General features: G+C 41.5%; 1 protein-coding gene across 2 annotated transcripts in view; it reads right to left on the bottom strand.

The window, feature by feature from the left end:
• The window catches only part of Dhx32 (DEAH-box helicase 32 (putative)), a 53,469-nt gene that overhangs the window by 16,374 nt on the left and 18,105 nt on the right, over positions 1 to 18,990 (bottom strand). For both annotated transcript variants that reach the window (XM_071610823.1, XM_071610824.1), the window contains 5 exons: positions 13,727 to 13,920; positions 7,741 to 8,113; positions 1,719 to 1,964; positions 486 to 585; positions 239 to 397 (listed from right to left, as the gene is read on the bottom strand). In XM_071610823.1, coding sequence (XP_071466924.1) covers positions 239 to 397; positions 486 to 585; positions 1,719 to 1,964; positions 7,741 to 8,113; positions 13,727 to 13,920 — 1,072 coding nt within the window. The remainder of the gene's footprint in view (positions 1 to 238; positions 398 to 485; positions 586 to 1,718; positions 1,965 to 7,740; positions 8,114 to 13,726; positions 13,921 to 18,990) is intronic.

Genomic DNA, 18,990 nt, shown 5'->3' with positions numbered 1-18,990 from the left:
CTGCCCCACCTGTTTCTCAGGCCTAGACAGTCCAGTGGTCAGTGGCAGATATTACCCAGTGACAGCAAAGATGCTTCCTAGAGGTTTGGGGGCTTCTGTCAGAGAATGTTGCCTCTAATGGGAGAAATGCTTTGGACCCAACCAGATGCCTTTGCTTGCACTGCCAGGTGCCATCTGTTCTCAGAACTGGAGAGGGCAGGAGATCAACAGGTAAGTTGTGGCCCCCAGGTCCCGCTACCTGGCCTGTTCATGAAGTCGCAGTGGCCCAAGCCTGCAATGTCAATCCTCTTCATGAAGAGCACCATGCTGGTTAGGTTGGCTTCTTGCATTTCTGCTGGTTTCAGTGGCCTCATGTCTTTGGAGGCAAATTCTTCAGTGTACAGACAGAAAAGTTTCCCTATAAGAAATCAAGGAAAGTGACTTCAGTGCCTCTGTGTGGCCTTCATCTAAACATCCGCATTTGGTTTCTGTGTCCGCAGTGCTACCTGAAGAGGATGCCCCGAGAATCTGCTTGCGAATCTCCGCTTGGCTTTGGCTGATGGGCTGTGTGACGAGGGAGTTGGCTCTGATCCTGGGGTTGTACACCTTTAATGGAAAGACAGCAGCGTTAGCCTCAGGCAACTACCATGCCATGCTGCACGTTGCTGTGAGGACGAGCTCATACAGGTGCCTTTCCTTTGTCTGCATTTACTATTAGTTCACTTCCATGAAACAGGAACTGCAAGTGCTTCAACACATGGCTGGAAGGTTGTCTGCTCTCCCTGCGGCTTCCAGAACTTGGGGGCCATTGCACCATCTGCTGAGATACTAGCGCTGCTAACTTTCCAGCCACATGGAGAAAAGCGCTGCTGCTCCTAGTGGTAATGCTCTGATGTATCGTGTGCTCTAAGCTTTCTCAGGTACAACACCTACTATAAGAAACCACAGACAGCACGAACAGCAAGTTTTACGAATGACTTCAGGGGCAAGCAGCACTTGGGTTCTCTGAATGGTGGACTACTTCAGTCAAGATCAACTCTAACTGGCTCCAAGGGAACCTTCATAACCTTTGGGACTATTTTTTGTCACAGTAACACAAGGATATTTAGGTGTTCAACATCTAATAATGGTAAATGAATCAATATTTGCTAATTCCCTTTCAGCTCTCAAAGGCTATGATATCTTTAGTCCCAGTGACTTTGGAGCTTGAGAGCTTATTTTCATTTTCCATAATTTTTTTTTATTTTAAAGGGACTGATAAAGGTATCTTATCTAAAATAGCTTTATTCAAGCAATATATGTTCTAAAAAATTTAGTACATTGCAAGCCAATATTTGCTAAAATTAAAGATGGTGCACTTCTGATTTCTAGTAAATTCCTTGGGCAAGATGCTAATTGCTTTGATAAAGGGGCTACCAAAAATTATCTAGATGTACACAGGAGAAGATACGTTTAGGTGTCCTATGCTGGGACCTTATCAAAAGAAAATACACGGACAAAGAGAACTACTACCCTCATGCTAACGTTTTGTCTTTTCTCCAAGCCTCCTCTGGTACCTCAATCAGTTTAATTTGTTTCCAAACTACCAACATCACTCTTCTTTGCATGTGTGACCAAATTTAGAGAATCCAGGACACAACGGTGCATTCTCACTTTCTGGCCAGCAAAATGGTGGAAACCCAAGAAAGTGGATCTTCGTGATCATCAGCACATTATTTAATCTCTTTGATGATAATTACCCTTCTTCTCTCCACACCCACATCAATAACAAATCTGACTGTGTTGCTCCAGATCAGAGATTCCCCAGAGCTGGTGGTCAACACCACTCTTCTTGGATAAACTTGGCATTTCTTCTCTGTTTCATCCATTGGCTTGAATAGTGCACACTTTTCTCTGGGGTACAAAGGAACCACCACCAGTTCTCCAAGGTCTGGGTTTAAGTTAGACCCTTCTTGGCAGACAATCTCATAGGCTTTTCCAATATCCTAGCATTAAAAAAAAAAAAAAAAAAATCACCCATGAGAATAAGCACAACACAAATTGCTATTTTTTTAAAAAAGTCAGAATTCAATAAAATTATAGCCAATTCTGTATAAAGCAGGCAGGGAAAGAAATGCCTTGGTTGTTGCCTACATATATCTTTAAATAAGATATAACTGGAGAAGAAAATTTCATTGGGGTCATTAAATATAATTTATAAGTGATTTCATTGCTTTTGGTCCAAAATGGGTTTCCTCTTGTGAGATGTACTATCTTTGCCTTTGCCTCATTATCTGGCTATTTCTCCAGCTTGATGAGGCTGCTCATATCTATAAGCAATAACAGGTAGACAAAACTTATTCTTGTATCAGTGAGGATGCATTGCTGCACTTTAACACTAGCAGACCTGGGAAATACACACTTGCTGCACATTTCCTATAAAGGCACATAGACAAATATAATCAGGATCCCCATCTGGATCATTCTAAACCTGATTTTGACTCATTAGCCCTTTAAAGTAGCAGAAATACAATAAAGTACAGAGCAAATAGTGCTACTGAACATCTTTGCATGATTCAGGTGTCTAGAAATATGTTTAACTACATGTCAGATAGAGCATGGGGGAAAATGTAAATTATGGTCGGGCATGATGGCACATGCCTCAAACCCCAGCAACTCAGAAGCCTGGGGCAGGACGATCACAAGTTTGAGGTCGGCCTCAGCAATTTAGCAAGACCCTGTCTCAAAATTAAAAAAAAATAAAAAGGGCTAGGAATGTACCTCAGTGGTAGAGCACCCCTGGGCTCAATCCCCAGTACCACAAAAAATAAAAAATGAAAATAAAACTATTTGCCATAAAACTATGTACAAATAATTGACAGAAAATGCTTAAAAGGTAAGGCATTTTAGAGAGTGTTTTTTAAAATATTTTTTTAGTTATACATGGACACAATATCTTTATTTTGTTTATTTATTTTTATGTGGTGCTGAGGATTGAACCCAGGGTCTCACATGAGCGAGGCGAGTGCTCTACCGCTGGGCCTCAACCCCAGCCCCAAGAGAGTGTTTTTCTATTTTTCAAATCACACCTAAGACAAAGGAAAGGCACCTGTATGAGCGCGTCCTCACAGCAAGTCATATAAAAGAGATGTCACACTGTAATTTTGACTCCTCTTTATGTTTCCAAACTTTTAACCTTTTAAATGGTCTAACAAACTACCAAGTGAAAGAAGCTTCACTGAATTTGTTAGATTCCATTAAGTTGAAAGATGGCTTCCTGTGACCCTTAAAGTTTAGGACTTAACTGTACTCTGTTTTTCTACCTTGTGATGCCTTCCTTTCTATACTTTTGTAGAATGGGATTGAGTTAACTCAAGGGTTTTGGAGGAAGACAGATCTGCTTGAAAAAAAAGGGTCAGGCTTCACAGATATCTAAGAACTGGGGTAAGCTACTTTTTTTCTTTTCTTGATCCTTTAGGTACCAGGGGTTGAATCCAGGGGCTCTTAACCACTGAGCCACATCCCTAGACCTTTTGATTTTGAGACAGGGGCTTGGGAAGTTGCTGAGACTGATTTTGAACTGGTGTTTCTCCTGCCTCAGCCTCATTGGGATTACAGGCATGCACCTCCATGTCTAGCTGATTTTTTTTTTTTAACTGAACAAACAGCATGACTGTTGATCATAAATAAATGAAAACTTGCCAAATGGAATAGTAAGAACAAACTATTTTTCCACTTTTACAATTCTAATCACTTCCTTTTATCTCACATATGTTGTGAGGACAGCCTAGAAATTAAAAGGAAAACAACTGAGCCCTGAGCTCCTGGACCTTGCTGGGGCTGGCCTGCCCAGAGACCCACCACTCCTCCCAAATGGCACAGGTTAACACCCTCTGCAGCTAACCTGGGGATGGGAAAGGAGGCTCGATTCCAGGTACTCTAAAATATTTACTCTTATACTTAGAATACTGTTGAAAGAATAATTTTAATAACTAATTTTTAATTTGCTTTTAGTTGTCAAACTTTTTAGTTGGGGATAGGTTCAAATGTTGAATTTTGTTCCAAAGTGGGATGGGGGATAAACCCTTAGTAGGAAAAAGCAGAATGAGATCTAAATATATATTACATAGGGGCTGGGGTTGTGGCTCAGTGGTAGAGTACTCGCCTAGCACATGTGGGGCACTGGGTTTTATCCTCAGCACCACATAAAAATAAAATAAAATAGAAGTATTGTGTCCAATTACAACTAGAAACAAAATATTTCTAAAAAAAACCCCATATATATATATATATATATATATATATATATATAAATAAAAGTTAGACTTGCTGGGCATGGTGGTGCACACCTTTAATCCCAGAGGCCTGGTAGGCCCTAGGCAATTTAATAAGACCCTGTCTCAAAATAAAAAATAAAGATGGCTGGGGATGTGGCTCAGAGGCTAAGTGCCCCTGGGTTCAACCCCTGGTACCAAAATAAAAATAAAAACACACACAAAATTTAGAGTCTTCAAGCACAGATGATAGAGAGCTTTGTGGCCATAAGCTTCGGAAATTTAAAAATGCTTAAAACACACCTGGTGCCTAATATCTTTTGTTCAATCATTTCCTTGAATCTTCTTACTCCGAGTATCCAGAGACTTTGTATATATAGGAAGTTACCTGTATAGCTATGCAAAATGGCAACATCTACTGAAGGACAATATTCAGTAGATGTCCAGCCTCCAAAACGAGAGGAGACCCTCAACTGCATAGAACCAGAAAATGCCAACCTGCCAACAGCTTCTCTGACAGTTTGTCATTGCAGGGTACTCTGGGGCTAGATACCACCATAAATCTCACCATACATTTTCTACTTGTTTGAGTTTTTGTTTTCAGGCTAAACGATAGCTAAGTGATAAGAACAATACCCTGTAAACATTCAGGGCTGTAAGTCTCAGGTGCCGAGACCCTGGGCAGCAGGTGAATTATGGGGATTAATTCACAGCAGATGTGACACTAAGCAAGAACTATGAGAAAAATATCACATACCTAATGTGAATGCATTACTGACTCAATGAAACCAAAATGTTTCTGCAATTTGAAATGTACTTTTTCAATAAAAAATCACAGCGAGCACTATTCCACTAAACTGCCTGGGTTTGTTCTCATATGCTACTTAAGCACTATGGAAGGTTTTAAAGCTTTATATAAGAACCAAGAAAGCTTCAAATAGCACAGGGAAATAATGATCCACAGCTGTGAACAGGGATTTCCAAGCAAGACAAACCTTTCCAAGACCATCAAAGAGGAATATCTTAACAGTGATGGAATAAGAGGGGTAAAAGAGAAGCCCATAACCACACTGTGTTGCACCTGTTGGGTGGACTGTGGGGCTGAATCACCAGGAAGAGCCAGCTTCCAGGGAAGGTCTGCAGGAGTCAGCAGAACTGCGGCAGCTACTGCCTATGGACCAGAGGGTCTCCAGCGTCTTCAGGGATCTTACTCTCAGAGGCCAGAACTACAAAATCCCCCTGCAGCTAGCTATCTGTGGGAGACCAACCTTACACGTGACTGAGTTACACTCCCCGGCTGGGTGCTGAGGCGCGCTCAGTCGCAGAAATGTGGCAGAGCTTTCCCCACCCTTCTTGGGTTCGAGGCTGGAGGGTCTGGGTCTCGTGCATGGGTGTGTCTTGCTACAGCCCCAAGGGTGGAGCTACGCTCACCTGTTCCTTTGTAATATAACCCCTTGCCCTGTTTAGGATAGAATCTTCCATGGCAGTGCCTTGTGTGTGTGTCCTTCTCTTACTGTGCCCTTGGGTGTGGCCTACCCAGGTGTCCGTCAACCTGCTGACAGTGGACATCATGAAGTTAGACTCAGCCCCCTGAAACCTGACCCCTTGCCTCATTTGAATCCCTTCTCAATAAAAGGAGTCAGCGCGTGCTCTCGCTCTCGTTCTGGACCCTTAAGGTCAGAGGAGCCGTCATAGCGACTAGAGACACAAATACTTTTTTCTTTGGAGTCACTCCAGTTAGCCCAGTTCAACTGGAGTGACCCCTGAGCCTTTTAGTCTCGAGAATAGAAACCCGGCAGCTATCCTAGCATATAATTTTCAAGATCTTCAGATTGTGAGACTGAGGTTTTCCTGACAGAAATACCCTGGCAGTCTGGCATCCTGTGGACTCGGTTTCCACAACCTGCCTCAGTGAAGTTTACCTTCTAAAGTCCAGCAGGTCAACAGTCACTGCTGCCGTTAGTTTATAGCTTACGTTACTTACAAGGATCAAATGCTTTAAGACCACCATTCCAATTCTGTTACAAGCTTTTATTTTTCAAAAGTTCATTTTGAAATTTTTGTTTACGTACTTGAAAGACAAGATAACCGTTCATCCCACCAGGCTTAATTACACTTTCTCCTTTTGCAGAAATGCAGGTCTGCTTTTTCACCTGGCAATTCTATATGCTTTAGATTTCTTATGTTGCCATTTTTCCCTTCCTTAGGTTCACTCAGTGACACTGGGGACCTCTGTTTTCACAGATTCTCTGCCTCCTTAGTCATTTTATTATGTTCCTGAGGACTTTTTTGAATATCCTAAATCATGCAAGGTTAGGACATGACAATAGAATAAATCACTCTCGTAGGTGGATTACTATTCAAGAGAATGTTTATCATCTTTGTACAAAAAATTGATAAATACACTGTAGAACATACACATTTAAGATTCTAAGTGACTTTCTTTAAGGAAACAGGTAACATTTAAGTTGTAAGAAAACTGTCTAAAGTTCCCAAAGCTAGGAGGACCAGTGTTCCTCCTGCTCTGAGAGGCAGGGACTCTCCTGGGCTCTTCCTGGCAGTACAGGAATGTGCAGGCAGAGGCTCTGACAGAGGAGCAGATGCTCCTCTCTTCAGCAGGTGACACAGCCTGCAGGGAACAGTTTCCTCCTCGGTTTCTGTTAAATCACTAGAATCACTATCTGTTCGGGTCATGGTCTAAGAACTAGTACTTTTACTCTCTAAGTGAACAGATTTGAAGGGAAGAGGACCAGGCAATCAGTCTCTAAGAAGAGGTGGGATTCTGGTGATCTGGGGGCTTTTAGATTCTGCCCATGAATCAACGAAGAGTCAGTGTAGCTTCAATAAAAAAATGAAGTAACCCCAATGGCAACTCGCTGTAGAAAAGCTACCAAAAATGGAAAAGAGGCTCAACTGTACATTTCCAAGCATTCTTTTGAAGAGAAGTTTGCAAGAAATCCAAGTTAAGGTTTTTCCTCCATCTTTAAGTAAAGGAGGCTCATTCTAGGGAGATGGCCTTCTGGGGAGCACAATCCACCATTTCTGTCTCGCACCCCACTGTCACAGGAACATTTATGGGAACTTTGTTGCTGCTGAACTCCATCCCAAGAGCTTAGGTGAGATTTGTGATCTCCACAAATGTGCCTGGGCACCAGGGAGCAGTTGAGAGTCCCTGTGTGTCTACTGCATAGACAACGAGGAAGCCAGCAGGCCTGGGCCGGGCAGCCCTGGCCAGGGAGCTGGCCTGGAGATCACTTCCACAGGCACCTCGCAGCCTCGCTTTCTGTTTGCAGAACAGCATGTGACTTCAGCAACACTTCCCTGTTCCCCTCTCAGCGCAGATTTTATTTACCCTTGCCAAGGCTTTGGAAGTGTCAAAGAATGAGGTGTGATGGAGCTCAATGTTTAAACAGTTACCCGGCAGATGGAAACCGTGTGTTAGTTATTAAAAGCTTCCCAAATGAAATTCCTCATTACACACTGCTGGGTCAAAGTAGCACTTACTTACTTGCTCACAGGTCAGAAAGACTACAATGTCGCCCTCCTCACCCGAGTGGTGAATTTCAAAGATAAGGCGTAAAATAGACTGGAAAGAATCCTTTTGAGCCCCACTAAGGTACACAACTTCCACAGGGTGCTTATTTTTCACCTCTATGAGAGGCACGTTTCCATAGTAAGAGCTGAGTTTGCTGACCAGGAGAGGGGAGCAGTTAATTATGAGCTTCAGCTCTGGTCTTGCTAGCAAGACATCCTTGAGAAGTCCGAGTAACACGTCGGTGGCAATGCTGCTTTCATGGACATCATCCAGAATGACGACCCCATAGCTACCCAAGAAAGGACTGGACATCATTTCTCTTTGCAGCATGTCATCAGTACAGTACCTGTAAAGAAGGCACATTACAGTTAGAATATTCTGAAGAAAGTCATGCAGAGAACTTTCCCTTGTATCCTTTTCTTTAAATCAGTGGCTCTACATCTTCACTGGGACCAGGATACTGTTGAGGTGGTAGAATCTACAGGCCTCCAACATGGGAAAATAGACATCAAGAAAATTTACACCCAGTTTGTATATATATATATTCATGGGTTCTCTAAGGACGATCGCAGGTTGAAGACTTCTGCCTAAATGCTTATTATAAATAGTAACAAGAGCTGTGTTTAACATGGACCCAAAGCTTTATAAATAAAAAAACATTACCACAAAACACCCTCACCAGGTAGGCATTGTCCCTTCCCCTTCATCAGTGGGAGAATTCTCCGTAACAGCATACGCTTTCCAGGCTCGCAGCCAGCTCCCACAGGGAGATCTCCATCACTGGCGGTGCACGGTGGGAGTGTGTCCCTAATATGTTGTCGTCAATAAGCTTGGGCTCTCACTCCAATACTAAACAAACACAAGTCTCTAAAGATAATCTTCATATGAGAACAGCATGCAAATTGGCCAGAATGCCTGGAGACAGCAGGAATCATTAATGATTTTAATGGATTTTTTCAGCAGTTCTTGGGATTTTATTTTTAAAAATAATAAAAAATAACCTATCTGTCACTCAAGTATCTTTCTGACATATATTTACCTATGTGTTGCTTAAAGAAAGCAATTTTACACATTTTCTAGCCATTTAAGGTATTTGCTATTGTTTGTCTTTGTACATAATGGTTCTGAGACTGCTATTCTCAGAAAGGACTGATTGCAAGGCTTTTTCTCACTAGCATTTGGAAACTCAGATTTGGGGAGGGTTTTCACCCTTTCTTCCCAGAACTGACAGCACTGGCCCACTGCGCCTAAACCACACAAGCAACAAGACTGAGGCTGCCCTGGTGCTTTCCTCTGGGGGGTCTGGAAGCTTGCACTGTACTAGGCAGAGGGTGCTTATGTGACCATCCTCCATTCAGACCCCTGGGCACTGAGTCTAGTGAGTTTCCCAGGAGGACATCACTTTGCATATCGTCACAACTCACTATGCTGTGTGACCCCTGGGAGAGGACTCCTAGAAGCTCATGCTGGTTTCCTCTTAACTTCAGCCCATACCCCATTTTCTGTGCCGGTCTTGCTTTGTATCCTTTCACTAAATATATCTTGATTGCAATACATCTTAGGTGTGAGTAAACTATATTCTGAATCCTCCTGGCAAATCATCATACCTAGTGGGTCTTGGGGACCCTGGCACAGCTCTCAATTGACCACTTTAAAGGAAGAAAGAGAAGAACAGAAACACGGTTTTAGCTCCTAGTGTATCAGGCAAGCTGCCAGTCCAGGGCAGACGGTTTCTCACTTAACCTTCAGAATAAATCTTCAGGGTAGATTTATTACCATCTCATTTTTATGAATGAGGACCTGAGATTCAGAAAGGCTAAACACCCTGTCACAAAGCCAGGCACAGAGTCAAGATCTCAACCTGAACACCTATCATGTCTGATGCCACTGTTAAATTACAGATTGCCTCCCTGGCCTCTACATCTTGGGGATAAAGTTCCTGCTTTTCTCTGTTGCTCTGTGGGATCAACGCATTTCCTCTCGGCCTTCCTTTTCATACGTATTCTCGTGTCTTACCAAACGAGCAGTGACAAACTGCAATCATTCCTTTCCTCAAACTTAAAGAAGAAAGTATCTTTTGACTTCTTCAACATTGCATTTTATTCAAGATACAGATGAACAAATGTAGGCATGGAAAGTTTGGCCTTCAGGTCCCCTTTTGCTAAGGTTAATTAGTAGGATACAATGCCATCTTGTTATTGGTTCATCTTAAAACAAATCATTTTAATCTATGCTACTTCTTTAATGATAGAAACTGAATCTCTGTTCCTTTTTCAGCAAAACCCATCTCAGCACTGCCGTCAGACAGGAGGCATGTGTGTTACATAAATACACATAGGTGTAATTAGAAAAAGAGAAGAGGGTGACCTATTTAAAACTCAGCAAGCAAGGCCTGGCTTCCAGATGATCATATCAAACTAAAGGAATCACAAAGGCTCACCCTAAAACTTACTACACAAATCTTCAATTTTTTCTGACATGGATATATTTCAAAGATATATTTCTTACATTTATGTGTACAGTGCTTTAAAAAGTGCTGTTACTGATAACCATGAAAAACATATAGATACACTGCCAAGGTTTCAGGAAATGCAGTACAAATTTTAAATTCTTAAGACTGCTGGGTGACGTGGTACACCCCTATAATTCTAGGTAGGTAGAGTGCCCCTAGGTTCAATCCCCAACACTGCAACAAACAAACAAACAAACAAACAAAAACCCCCTAAGACTTAAAAATGCTAAGAATATGATAAAATATTTAAAAGTTTTATTAACATTAATATTTTCTAAAATTTTATATGTTGAGTTTGATCTTAATGGAAATTTGAGAACTTTCAGTTTTCAAAACTGAAAAGGTCAGTATTTAAAATCCATGTGTCACTTTTACAAGAAGACTACTTTGGGTATATAATATTCAGATATCTTCTTTTTTCAAAAAAGGCCAGAAAAAAAAGCTTAAAGAATGAAACTGTTATATATAGCATCAAAAAACCCAAAAAACAAAAAACAAAAAAACAAAGTAGAGGACATAAGATGGCTTTCCTGAGGCCCACTATGTGCCTGATGGATTAGTTTTCAAGGAGTTATGAAGAATACTGCCTCCTCTAATCAACAATCAACCTTAAATCCTTTGCCTTAAGTAGCAATTCAATCTGAGCTTATTCAAAATTATGGCTAGCATACCTCCCCAGGAAAATGAATCTGGCTCCAATTATAAAAATCTAATTAGAAATTTAATTATAATTACAAAATGGCTACCACCTACATACACTATGCGTGGGTCCCCTATATGGACTCACCCAGGCCTCACAGTACCCCTCTGAGCAGTGCATCAGTCATCCGATTTTAGGGATGAGGAAACTGAAGCACAGAGGACAGGTTCATTATAGAGTCACGCTGCCTCCTCCAGAGCACAGAGCTCCAGGAGGAAAATAAGGTATTGTTTTCGCCTCCTACCCAAGACTGCACCCCATTCACAGCAACAGCAAGCAGGACGTCTCCTGACTCTGCTTGGGGGAGGTCAGGGTGAAGAGAAAGCCCCAGGTCCCAGCAGCAGAGCTGTAATACGAAAATACAAAAACATGAGCGGCCAGCAGCCAGCAAGAGCCCCAGCAGACCTGCAGCGGCTGAAGCAGGCTGTCATCAGAGTGCCTTGCACCGCAGCCCCACTCACCCAAAGCTCTTGTCCCTATTAAGAAAGGGACACTTTAATGTAAATTGTGGACCTTCCTTTGGCTGTCAGAATTGAATGCTTGAGTTTTGCACCCTGAATAATCTCACAAAAGCAAGTCCAATATGTGATAGATGTTTAAATGGTAGGAATGTCTTGACCTACTCTCAAATATGATTAGATTTCCAGTTATTCATCTTAGTAGCTTTCTTTTTTAAAAAATATTTATTTTTTAGTTGGACACAATAGTTTTATTTTGTTTATTTTTATGTGGTGCTGAGGATCGAACCCAGGGCCTCGAAAGTGCTAGGCAAGCACTCTACTACTGAGCCACAACCCCAGCCCCTCATCTTTGTAGCTTTCTAATAAAATAAATAACACACACACACACACATACACACCTGATTTCATATTAAGATAAAACCATTATTCTATTTTTAAAATGACTATGTCCAAGGGTTTGCTGATCAAAGAATTTTCAAAGTCTAAATGGCATTAAAGATATAAAAACACAAGCACTTACTTCAGAACCTTTAGAACCATCATTTAATTAAAATCATGACAATTCAAAAGGCTACTTTAGCCAGGCATGGTGGCGCACACCTGTAACCTCAGTGGCTCAGGGAGGCTGAGGCAGGAGGATCACGAGTTCAAAGCCAGCCTCAGCAAGAGTGAGGCACTATGCAACTTAGTGAGGCCCTATCTCTAAATAAAATACAAAATAGGGCTGGGGGCATGGCTCAGTGGTCAAGTGCCCCTGAGTTCAAACCCCAGTACAAAAAGAAAAAAAAAGGCTACTTTAACCTGTAAAAGGTGAAGAATGAAGCTACCCCCAGGGCTCCTTCCCTCTTTCAGCATTGTATGTCATGCCTGTCTAACTGTGCAACTAGTCTGTGAGTTCCCAAGAGGCAGAGAAGGTTTCCATTTCTTGTCAGTCATGCACCATTTACATAATAGGAACTTTATAAATATTATTAGAAATACTAACTTGATGACTTGGGCCAGCAGGGCTATATCACTAAGGTAATGTGTTCTCAACAAGTTCAAGTCAGAGTGCTTTTGGTGTGAAGATTCCCCATAGCTTGACCCTAGCCTGAATCAAAGTCTTCTATTTCTGATGACAGACATTTGCAGGAAAGCAGCTTAGTACAAATGAAACAAGTCACATGGGCTTTTTGAACGGACACGGAGCCACATTCAAGTCTGCAGCAGTAGCTAGGCCAGAACAATTCTATTTCCTTCCTCTAGCAAATTTGCTAGCATCCTCTGTGGGATAAGCAGATTGAATGTTGGGGATATGAGTGTGCAGAAAGCCATCTTTGTCCTGTTCTTCTGAAGCATAGCTGCCTAAATGGCATGTCATGGCCCGCTGGCATGCCCCATAAGTGGGTTATGGATGTGCAGATCCCAGTATATGCAGATCCCCTCAGTTCCTGGAGAGGCAGGCAGCACCCGGGCAGCTAGAGCCTACAGGTGGTCACCTCTGGCTGCAAGAAGCACCCACCATTTCCTTGAGGTGCTGGACAGATACTCTCACTGTCTATGAGGGCTATGATATAAAACTGCTCAAGAAGCACTGGTCCAGGACAGTGACTTTTCTAATTTTCCTACTTCCTATTTCCTTTTCTCTTTTCTTCTTTGTATCAAGCTCTCGGAAGCCTTTTCTCAAAAGAAATCTCACACGGAAGCTAAACACAAAGAAGAGGTACCACAACTTATAGTAGCCACAGAGAAGGCTCCTGGGAAGCCTTAAGACACTGAAAAAGAAAGTTGCAGAACACAGATGGAAAGGGTGTGGTGGAGGCTGATATACAGGAGCCCAGAGGGTTTCAAATTCCTGTCAGCAGAGGGTCAGGAAGCCTCCTGGTGTGGGTGACTCTCCCATTGAGTCTTGAGTGACTGGGAGGAAACAGCCATGCCCACAAGAGGCCTGGATTCTCTGCATAGGGAAGCACAGGTTAAACGCACAGAAGCGTAGAGGCCCCCACAGCTGGCACACGGGTGATGATGTGGGCGTATGAGCAGGCAGAGCTCTACAAGTATGAGCTTGTAGGTCTTTGGGCACCAACCTAACAAGCTGCAACTTTTTCCTGAGGATTATGGGGAGCCATGGAAGAAGTTTTGACACAGAATCTCTGATGGTGCCAAGGTGGGGACATAGCTGGACACTGAGACACAGTTATTATTACCCCAGATGCTCAACCCACAGAAGTAAGAATAATGCTCTTCCAGGATCACAGAGCCCAGGCCAAGGGTCATCAGGGAGCCGATGAAGCCTCCAGAACTAACCTCAGGATCGTTTCACTGGTACAGCAGTTTTCAAAAGGGATCACGTAGCCAACTTCATGCCCGATGTTCACATCCATCTCATCCGCTACCCTCAGGGCGAGCTGGACTGCAGTCTGCTTACGGACCTGAGTGCACACCACGCCCCCATGCTGGTAGTGAACGGAAAGGCAATATTCAGCACACCACTGAGGAACCTTAACAGGGAAAAATGACACAGGGTCAGCTCCCACTATGACAAACACGACAACCACAGCAGGGACAGCTCTGTTGTAGTAGGATCCGACTTCTAAGGGACTTTTTCTTTCACCAGTCACCAAAGGACTGTACTGAATCTTCTTAAATGGAACTCTGATCAAGCTGTATTATGTATGCACTGTCATGAATTAAGAATACACCAGAGTTAGTAGGGAAATTGAAACTATTTAAGTTTGACTCTCAAAGAAAGACAAAAATAAAGAGAAAAATAAAAAAAATATTCTTAACCTAAGCTATTTCTGAAAGGCTAATCTATTTACAGATTATTATTTTCTTCTGGTGATAAGAAAGCCTCATCAAAAATATAGCTTCTGGCATCTGCTATTATGTTTTAAGAGTGTAAATATTAAATAGCATTTAAACGAAAATGAGCAACTCAAAGCATTTACTTTTAAATTTAAATGATCATAAAAATAACTAAGTAAACTGGGTGACCAAACATTCTTCTGGTATGAAGACTAAAATATTCTGGTAATTTGGTATCTAAATACAAATGGTTTCCCACATAGATTTGGAAAGCAAAGCTGCTTAGAAAATACTTTTATCTAAAATGTGTTGTATTTGGGCTGGGGATATAGCTCAGTTGGTAGAGTGCTTGCCTTGCATGCACAAGGCCCTGGGTCCAATCCCCAGCACCACAGGAAGAAAAAAAAAAATCTGCTACTAAAATGTGTTATGAATCAATTGATTTTTATCAAGTTAATTTGTGTAAGAATTGTTATAGCAGAAAAGTACTGAATTTATTTGTAAGCTACAATCTTAAGATACTATCAATAAATTCTGCCTTAAATGCATTAAAAAAAATCATTCCAAGAGTATTTTTAACTAGATCTAAAGCATCTGAAAGTTGGAGAATTTTTAATGATCTGAGGTCTCCTATTTATTAGTCTTATCGTGGAATTCTTAGATTTTAATCCTCACTGTAATTTGAAATATTAGTAATTTCGAGATGAGTGAGTATGGCAGGCCCTCACTTGTATTAAGAAAGAATGCACTCCCTCCATCTGAAGACAGGGGGCAGCCTTGTCAATGGGTTGAAATTACTAGTAACTATCTACTCATTGTCTATTTTGTTCTATGAAAGAAGCAGGTTTAAGATGATGTGCTCAGGAAATCTGAAATCAAGGCAGAGCCAGGAAATCACAAAGCACCTACGGGGCCAAAGCCAGCATAGGCCTGGCTTGTCACTGACCTGACCCACATCAGCCACAAGTCTCCCAAGCTTCAGCTCCCTTGTCTGTGGGGGGAATGTGTTGAATGGATGAGAGCTGTCCTTCAGGCATGCGCTCCATGGGCTTCGTCATTCCCAGGCATCAGATCCCGGTGTATTTCCTAACCATGGCAGAGCTGCCACCCCCCAATTCCCCAACTAGACTCTGAACTCTGAGAGCAGAGATCTGTCTGTTTTGGTCACCAAACTATCCTAGTGCTCAATAAATGTATGATAAATGAACAAATTACTTACTTATACTTTCCAGAAATATTTTAAAATTTGATGATTCTACAGTCTAGAATTGTTTCACAATCATCAATCTGAGAATTCACATAACATTTTGTTTCCCTCGTTCCTTAACAAATATAAATATATATAAATAGGACAAGTATATAAATATACATATATTTATATATAATATACATGATTATATAATATTTGTCCCAGTAATATAGAACTATAAAATATATATTTTTATAATATTTCATATTATAAAATATAGTCATATAAAATAAAATCATTATATATATATATCCTAATCAAATCCTTAGTTTTTAAAGTGACTTCAGATAGCACTCATGTGAAAAACTGCATTAAAATCACTTTTTGAACCTTTGTCTTCCCGCTAGACTGGAAGATCCTTAAACTGAACATGTATGATTTATATCCGTCCTCAATATTTAATAGAGGACCTGACACATGGAAAATAAATATTTGGATGGATGGATGATAAAGACATCATAATTGAAAAGAAGGCAGAGAAACGCTGGGCTCAGGACTAAGCACAAGAGAATAGAACCTAGGAGAAATAGGCAGTACCCATTAACTAATTATGCATAGGAAGAAAAAATAAATATTCCATGGTTTCTAATATAAAACCCCAGAGTAATGGCATAAATTAGTAACAACTGTTAACTAGAAAGTAAAATAAATGAGTGAAGCAAGATAATAATACTAAGTTCTATTGACAGGAAAAGAGGAAGGAAAAGAGATGGCCTTTGGGACTGTCAGGAAGATGGTCAGTATGACGGTCCCTGACTAAGTGACAATGAGAGACATTAGGTGGAGCTGCCTGAGGTCAACTGAGAAGCAGGCCTGAGAGAGAGGTCAGAGCTAGACATAAAGGCATGGCAATCCTAGAATTTCAGAGCTAAAAGGAATCTCTGGAAGCCATGTAGGCCAATCCCCTCATTTTATTTACTTGAGAAAATAAAATGGGAACAGTCCTTCCATATGTCAGATAATATCTAGGGCAAGGCTGAACACACACGTTTAGTGGCCAAGTTCCTAGCTGTATAGAAATTACAACTAATTTCAGAGCACACACTCCACTAGGGTTCTCACTACATAAGATGCGTCTCCGCTTTGGGCAACAACTGTTTGTGGGTAGGAACAGTAAGAGATGGGAATACAAACTGAAGGGTCATTTCTGAATATAAAGGAATGAGACAGAGCTAGCTGTCCTCTCTATTAGAATTCCTGCATGTTGTCATGTCTTGGAATCACTCTAGGAAAGCAAAGGTGCATTCTGAAGTTTGATTCCTCAGCAAATTCCAAATATTGGCCTAAAAAAGTTATGATGCAGCAAATGCTGGAAATTTGGATATTTTCTACTTTTGAGGGACACTGAGGCTATAGCTCTTTAAGGAACCCTGGAATTCTGTGCCATAATTAACAGGAAGCCTACTGCTGGTGTCTGTGCTCCTTGTCCTGCCTGCAATTCTCCTCTGAGTAGCCACTCGGCAGCTTTTCCACTGTCCCTCAGAATACCTTCCTCTTCTCACTACTGAATTACCTACCAGATAGAGGTCTCGAAGACATTCCCCATCAGGAAGTGTTACTCTGGACAGGTTAGTCACCAAGTTGACTTTATGGGAACTAGGAAGTACAGCTAACTGTGTCTTTTCACAAATCATTTGGCTTTAGCTGTCTTCAGAGAAACATTGAATCCTGGGCGATTTTGTGACTTAAATGGCACTGAACATTTAGCAAAAGTTATGCAATGTGGTGATAAAAATAGGAAATTGCTCCTTTAACATATGAAAAAAATAATTTATCTACAAAGCAACTTGCTGGCAACTTTGGCAATAAACAAGTCCCAAGATTATATGTTGGGCCTAGAAACTCTCCCCAACTAGAAATCAATACTTTAAATTTTTCTTTCTAAGCTTGCCTAATAATTTCTCAATTCATTTTATAGATGCAGTTTCCTGTACTGTATGATATGCCAAATATGTTCAAGCCAGAGCAGTGAGGTGTGTCTTATGCTATGCCCCAAAGCCTATGTCCCAACCCTGAAGCCTGCAAGGCAGGCAATCAGTGTTAAGCAGAGACCAAAATGTGCATCCCAGCCTTGCACCTCCTACCTGGAGGAAAATGGCTAGGACTTAGGCTGATCTGCTGCTGTGAGAATAGGAAACAGGAGACCCCCGGGTGACTAAAACCCAATCCACGGATAGCCTTGATCATCTTCAGTTACTGCAACTTTTACAAATTCGGAAAGTGAAGCAAAGGTGCTCCATTCCTGACTTTGAGCAGCATGCACAGAGGCTGGATTACTGGATCCTGGGGGAGATAGAATCCAAGGTCCTTGGGTTGGCTGCAGATTTCCTGTAAGAATCTGCAGCCAGCTCCAGACGGGAACTAGAATATAGCAGCAGCAGCAAGCAGCAAGCATGGTCTTATCACTGAGGTGTGCAGGAGGATATCCATGTGAGCTGTAATGGTATAGAACCTTCTGCCTGTCCATCCGCAGCTAGAGATTGCTTTACCACATCTTATGGCAAAATGGTTAAGTAAGAATAAAGAAAGTGAGAGAAAAGACCTGTCTCTGTGAGACAGGATACTACTACTGTTCTTTTCAACACATCTAGTCCCAAAGGGCCCAAGCCTTATTTTTAAATCACTAGTCTGTCCATGAGGCCAGACTCCTTTTCTGCTTTCTTTGCTTGGTGTCACTAGGGCCCCCAGTTCTGTGGCAAAGTGCCAAGGTCCCAACCACTCACTCATATTTCAGTACCAGAATCACAGAATTCACAAGATAAACGAGACTCTGAGGACCACCAACTCCCCAAAGTGTGACTCCCTTCAATAGGGTCCTTGCAGAGTGCCTGTGCCTAAGGTGGCTCGTCCTGCCCAACAGAACTCTTTACAGAGTGGTGGGGCCCTTCTGAATCAAAGGTCACACATCCCTGGGTATCGTAATTTACACACATCTTGATTTGGGGTGAATACAGGTACAATCTACCAGCAGAAAATGATGGGAAAGTTCGCCCAGTCAGTAGGATGGAGATGTTCTATGCCATCCAGCTTCTGAAATTCGATCTTTTATTTTTTAATTTATTTTTGCATTACAATTCTTAATATACCATTATACCATGATTTATCATATCTCTGATTATATATAAGGTATGTTGAAGTTAGATGTTAGACATTTCATGCTTATTCACTTCACTGACCCATCCATTTGTGGGGAATTTCAGGACAAGTTAGAGAAGAAGCAAGCAAAATAGATAGTTCTAAAAATGTTTCACTTTCTTTCAGGCTCTTTCACAAGCCTGCCCCAAAAAAACGTAATAGGGAAAGGCTCTACAAACAGATGAGACACTGTCCTCTTGTCCCCTAGGGCAGTCATAAAATAGCCTCCATAACATCTGCACCAAACAGTGATGGAATTTTTAGGACCTTTGGAAGACTTGGCTCTGGAGACAGGCTTTTCTTTGAAAGGTTTTAAAACTGTGAGGAATAAGGAAATAGTCTTAGAACCTCTAAAAATAAATAAGTAACCAATCTATTT

Source organism: Marmota flaviventris, chromosome 4 (assembly GCF_047511675.1).
Source record: "Marmota flaviventris isolate mMarFla1 chromosome 4, mMarFla1.hap1, whole genome shotgun sequence".
Lineage (NCBI taxonomy): Eukaryota > Metazoa > Chordata > Mammalia > Rodentia > Sciuridae > Marmota > Marmota flaviventris.
This window is presented reverse-complemented; position numbering and strand designations above follow the sequence as displayed.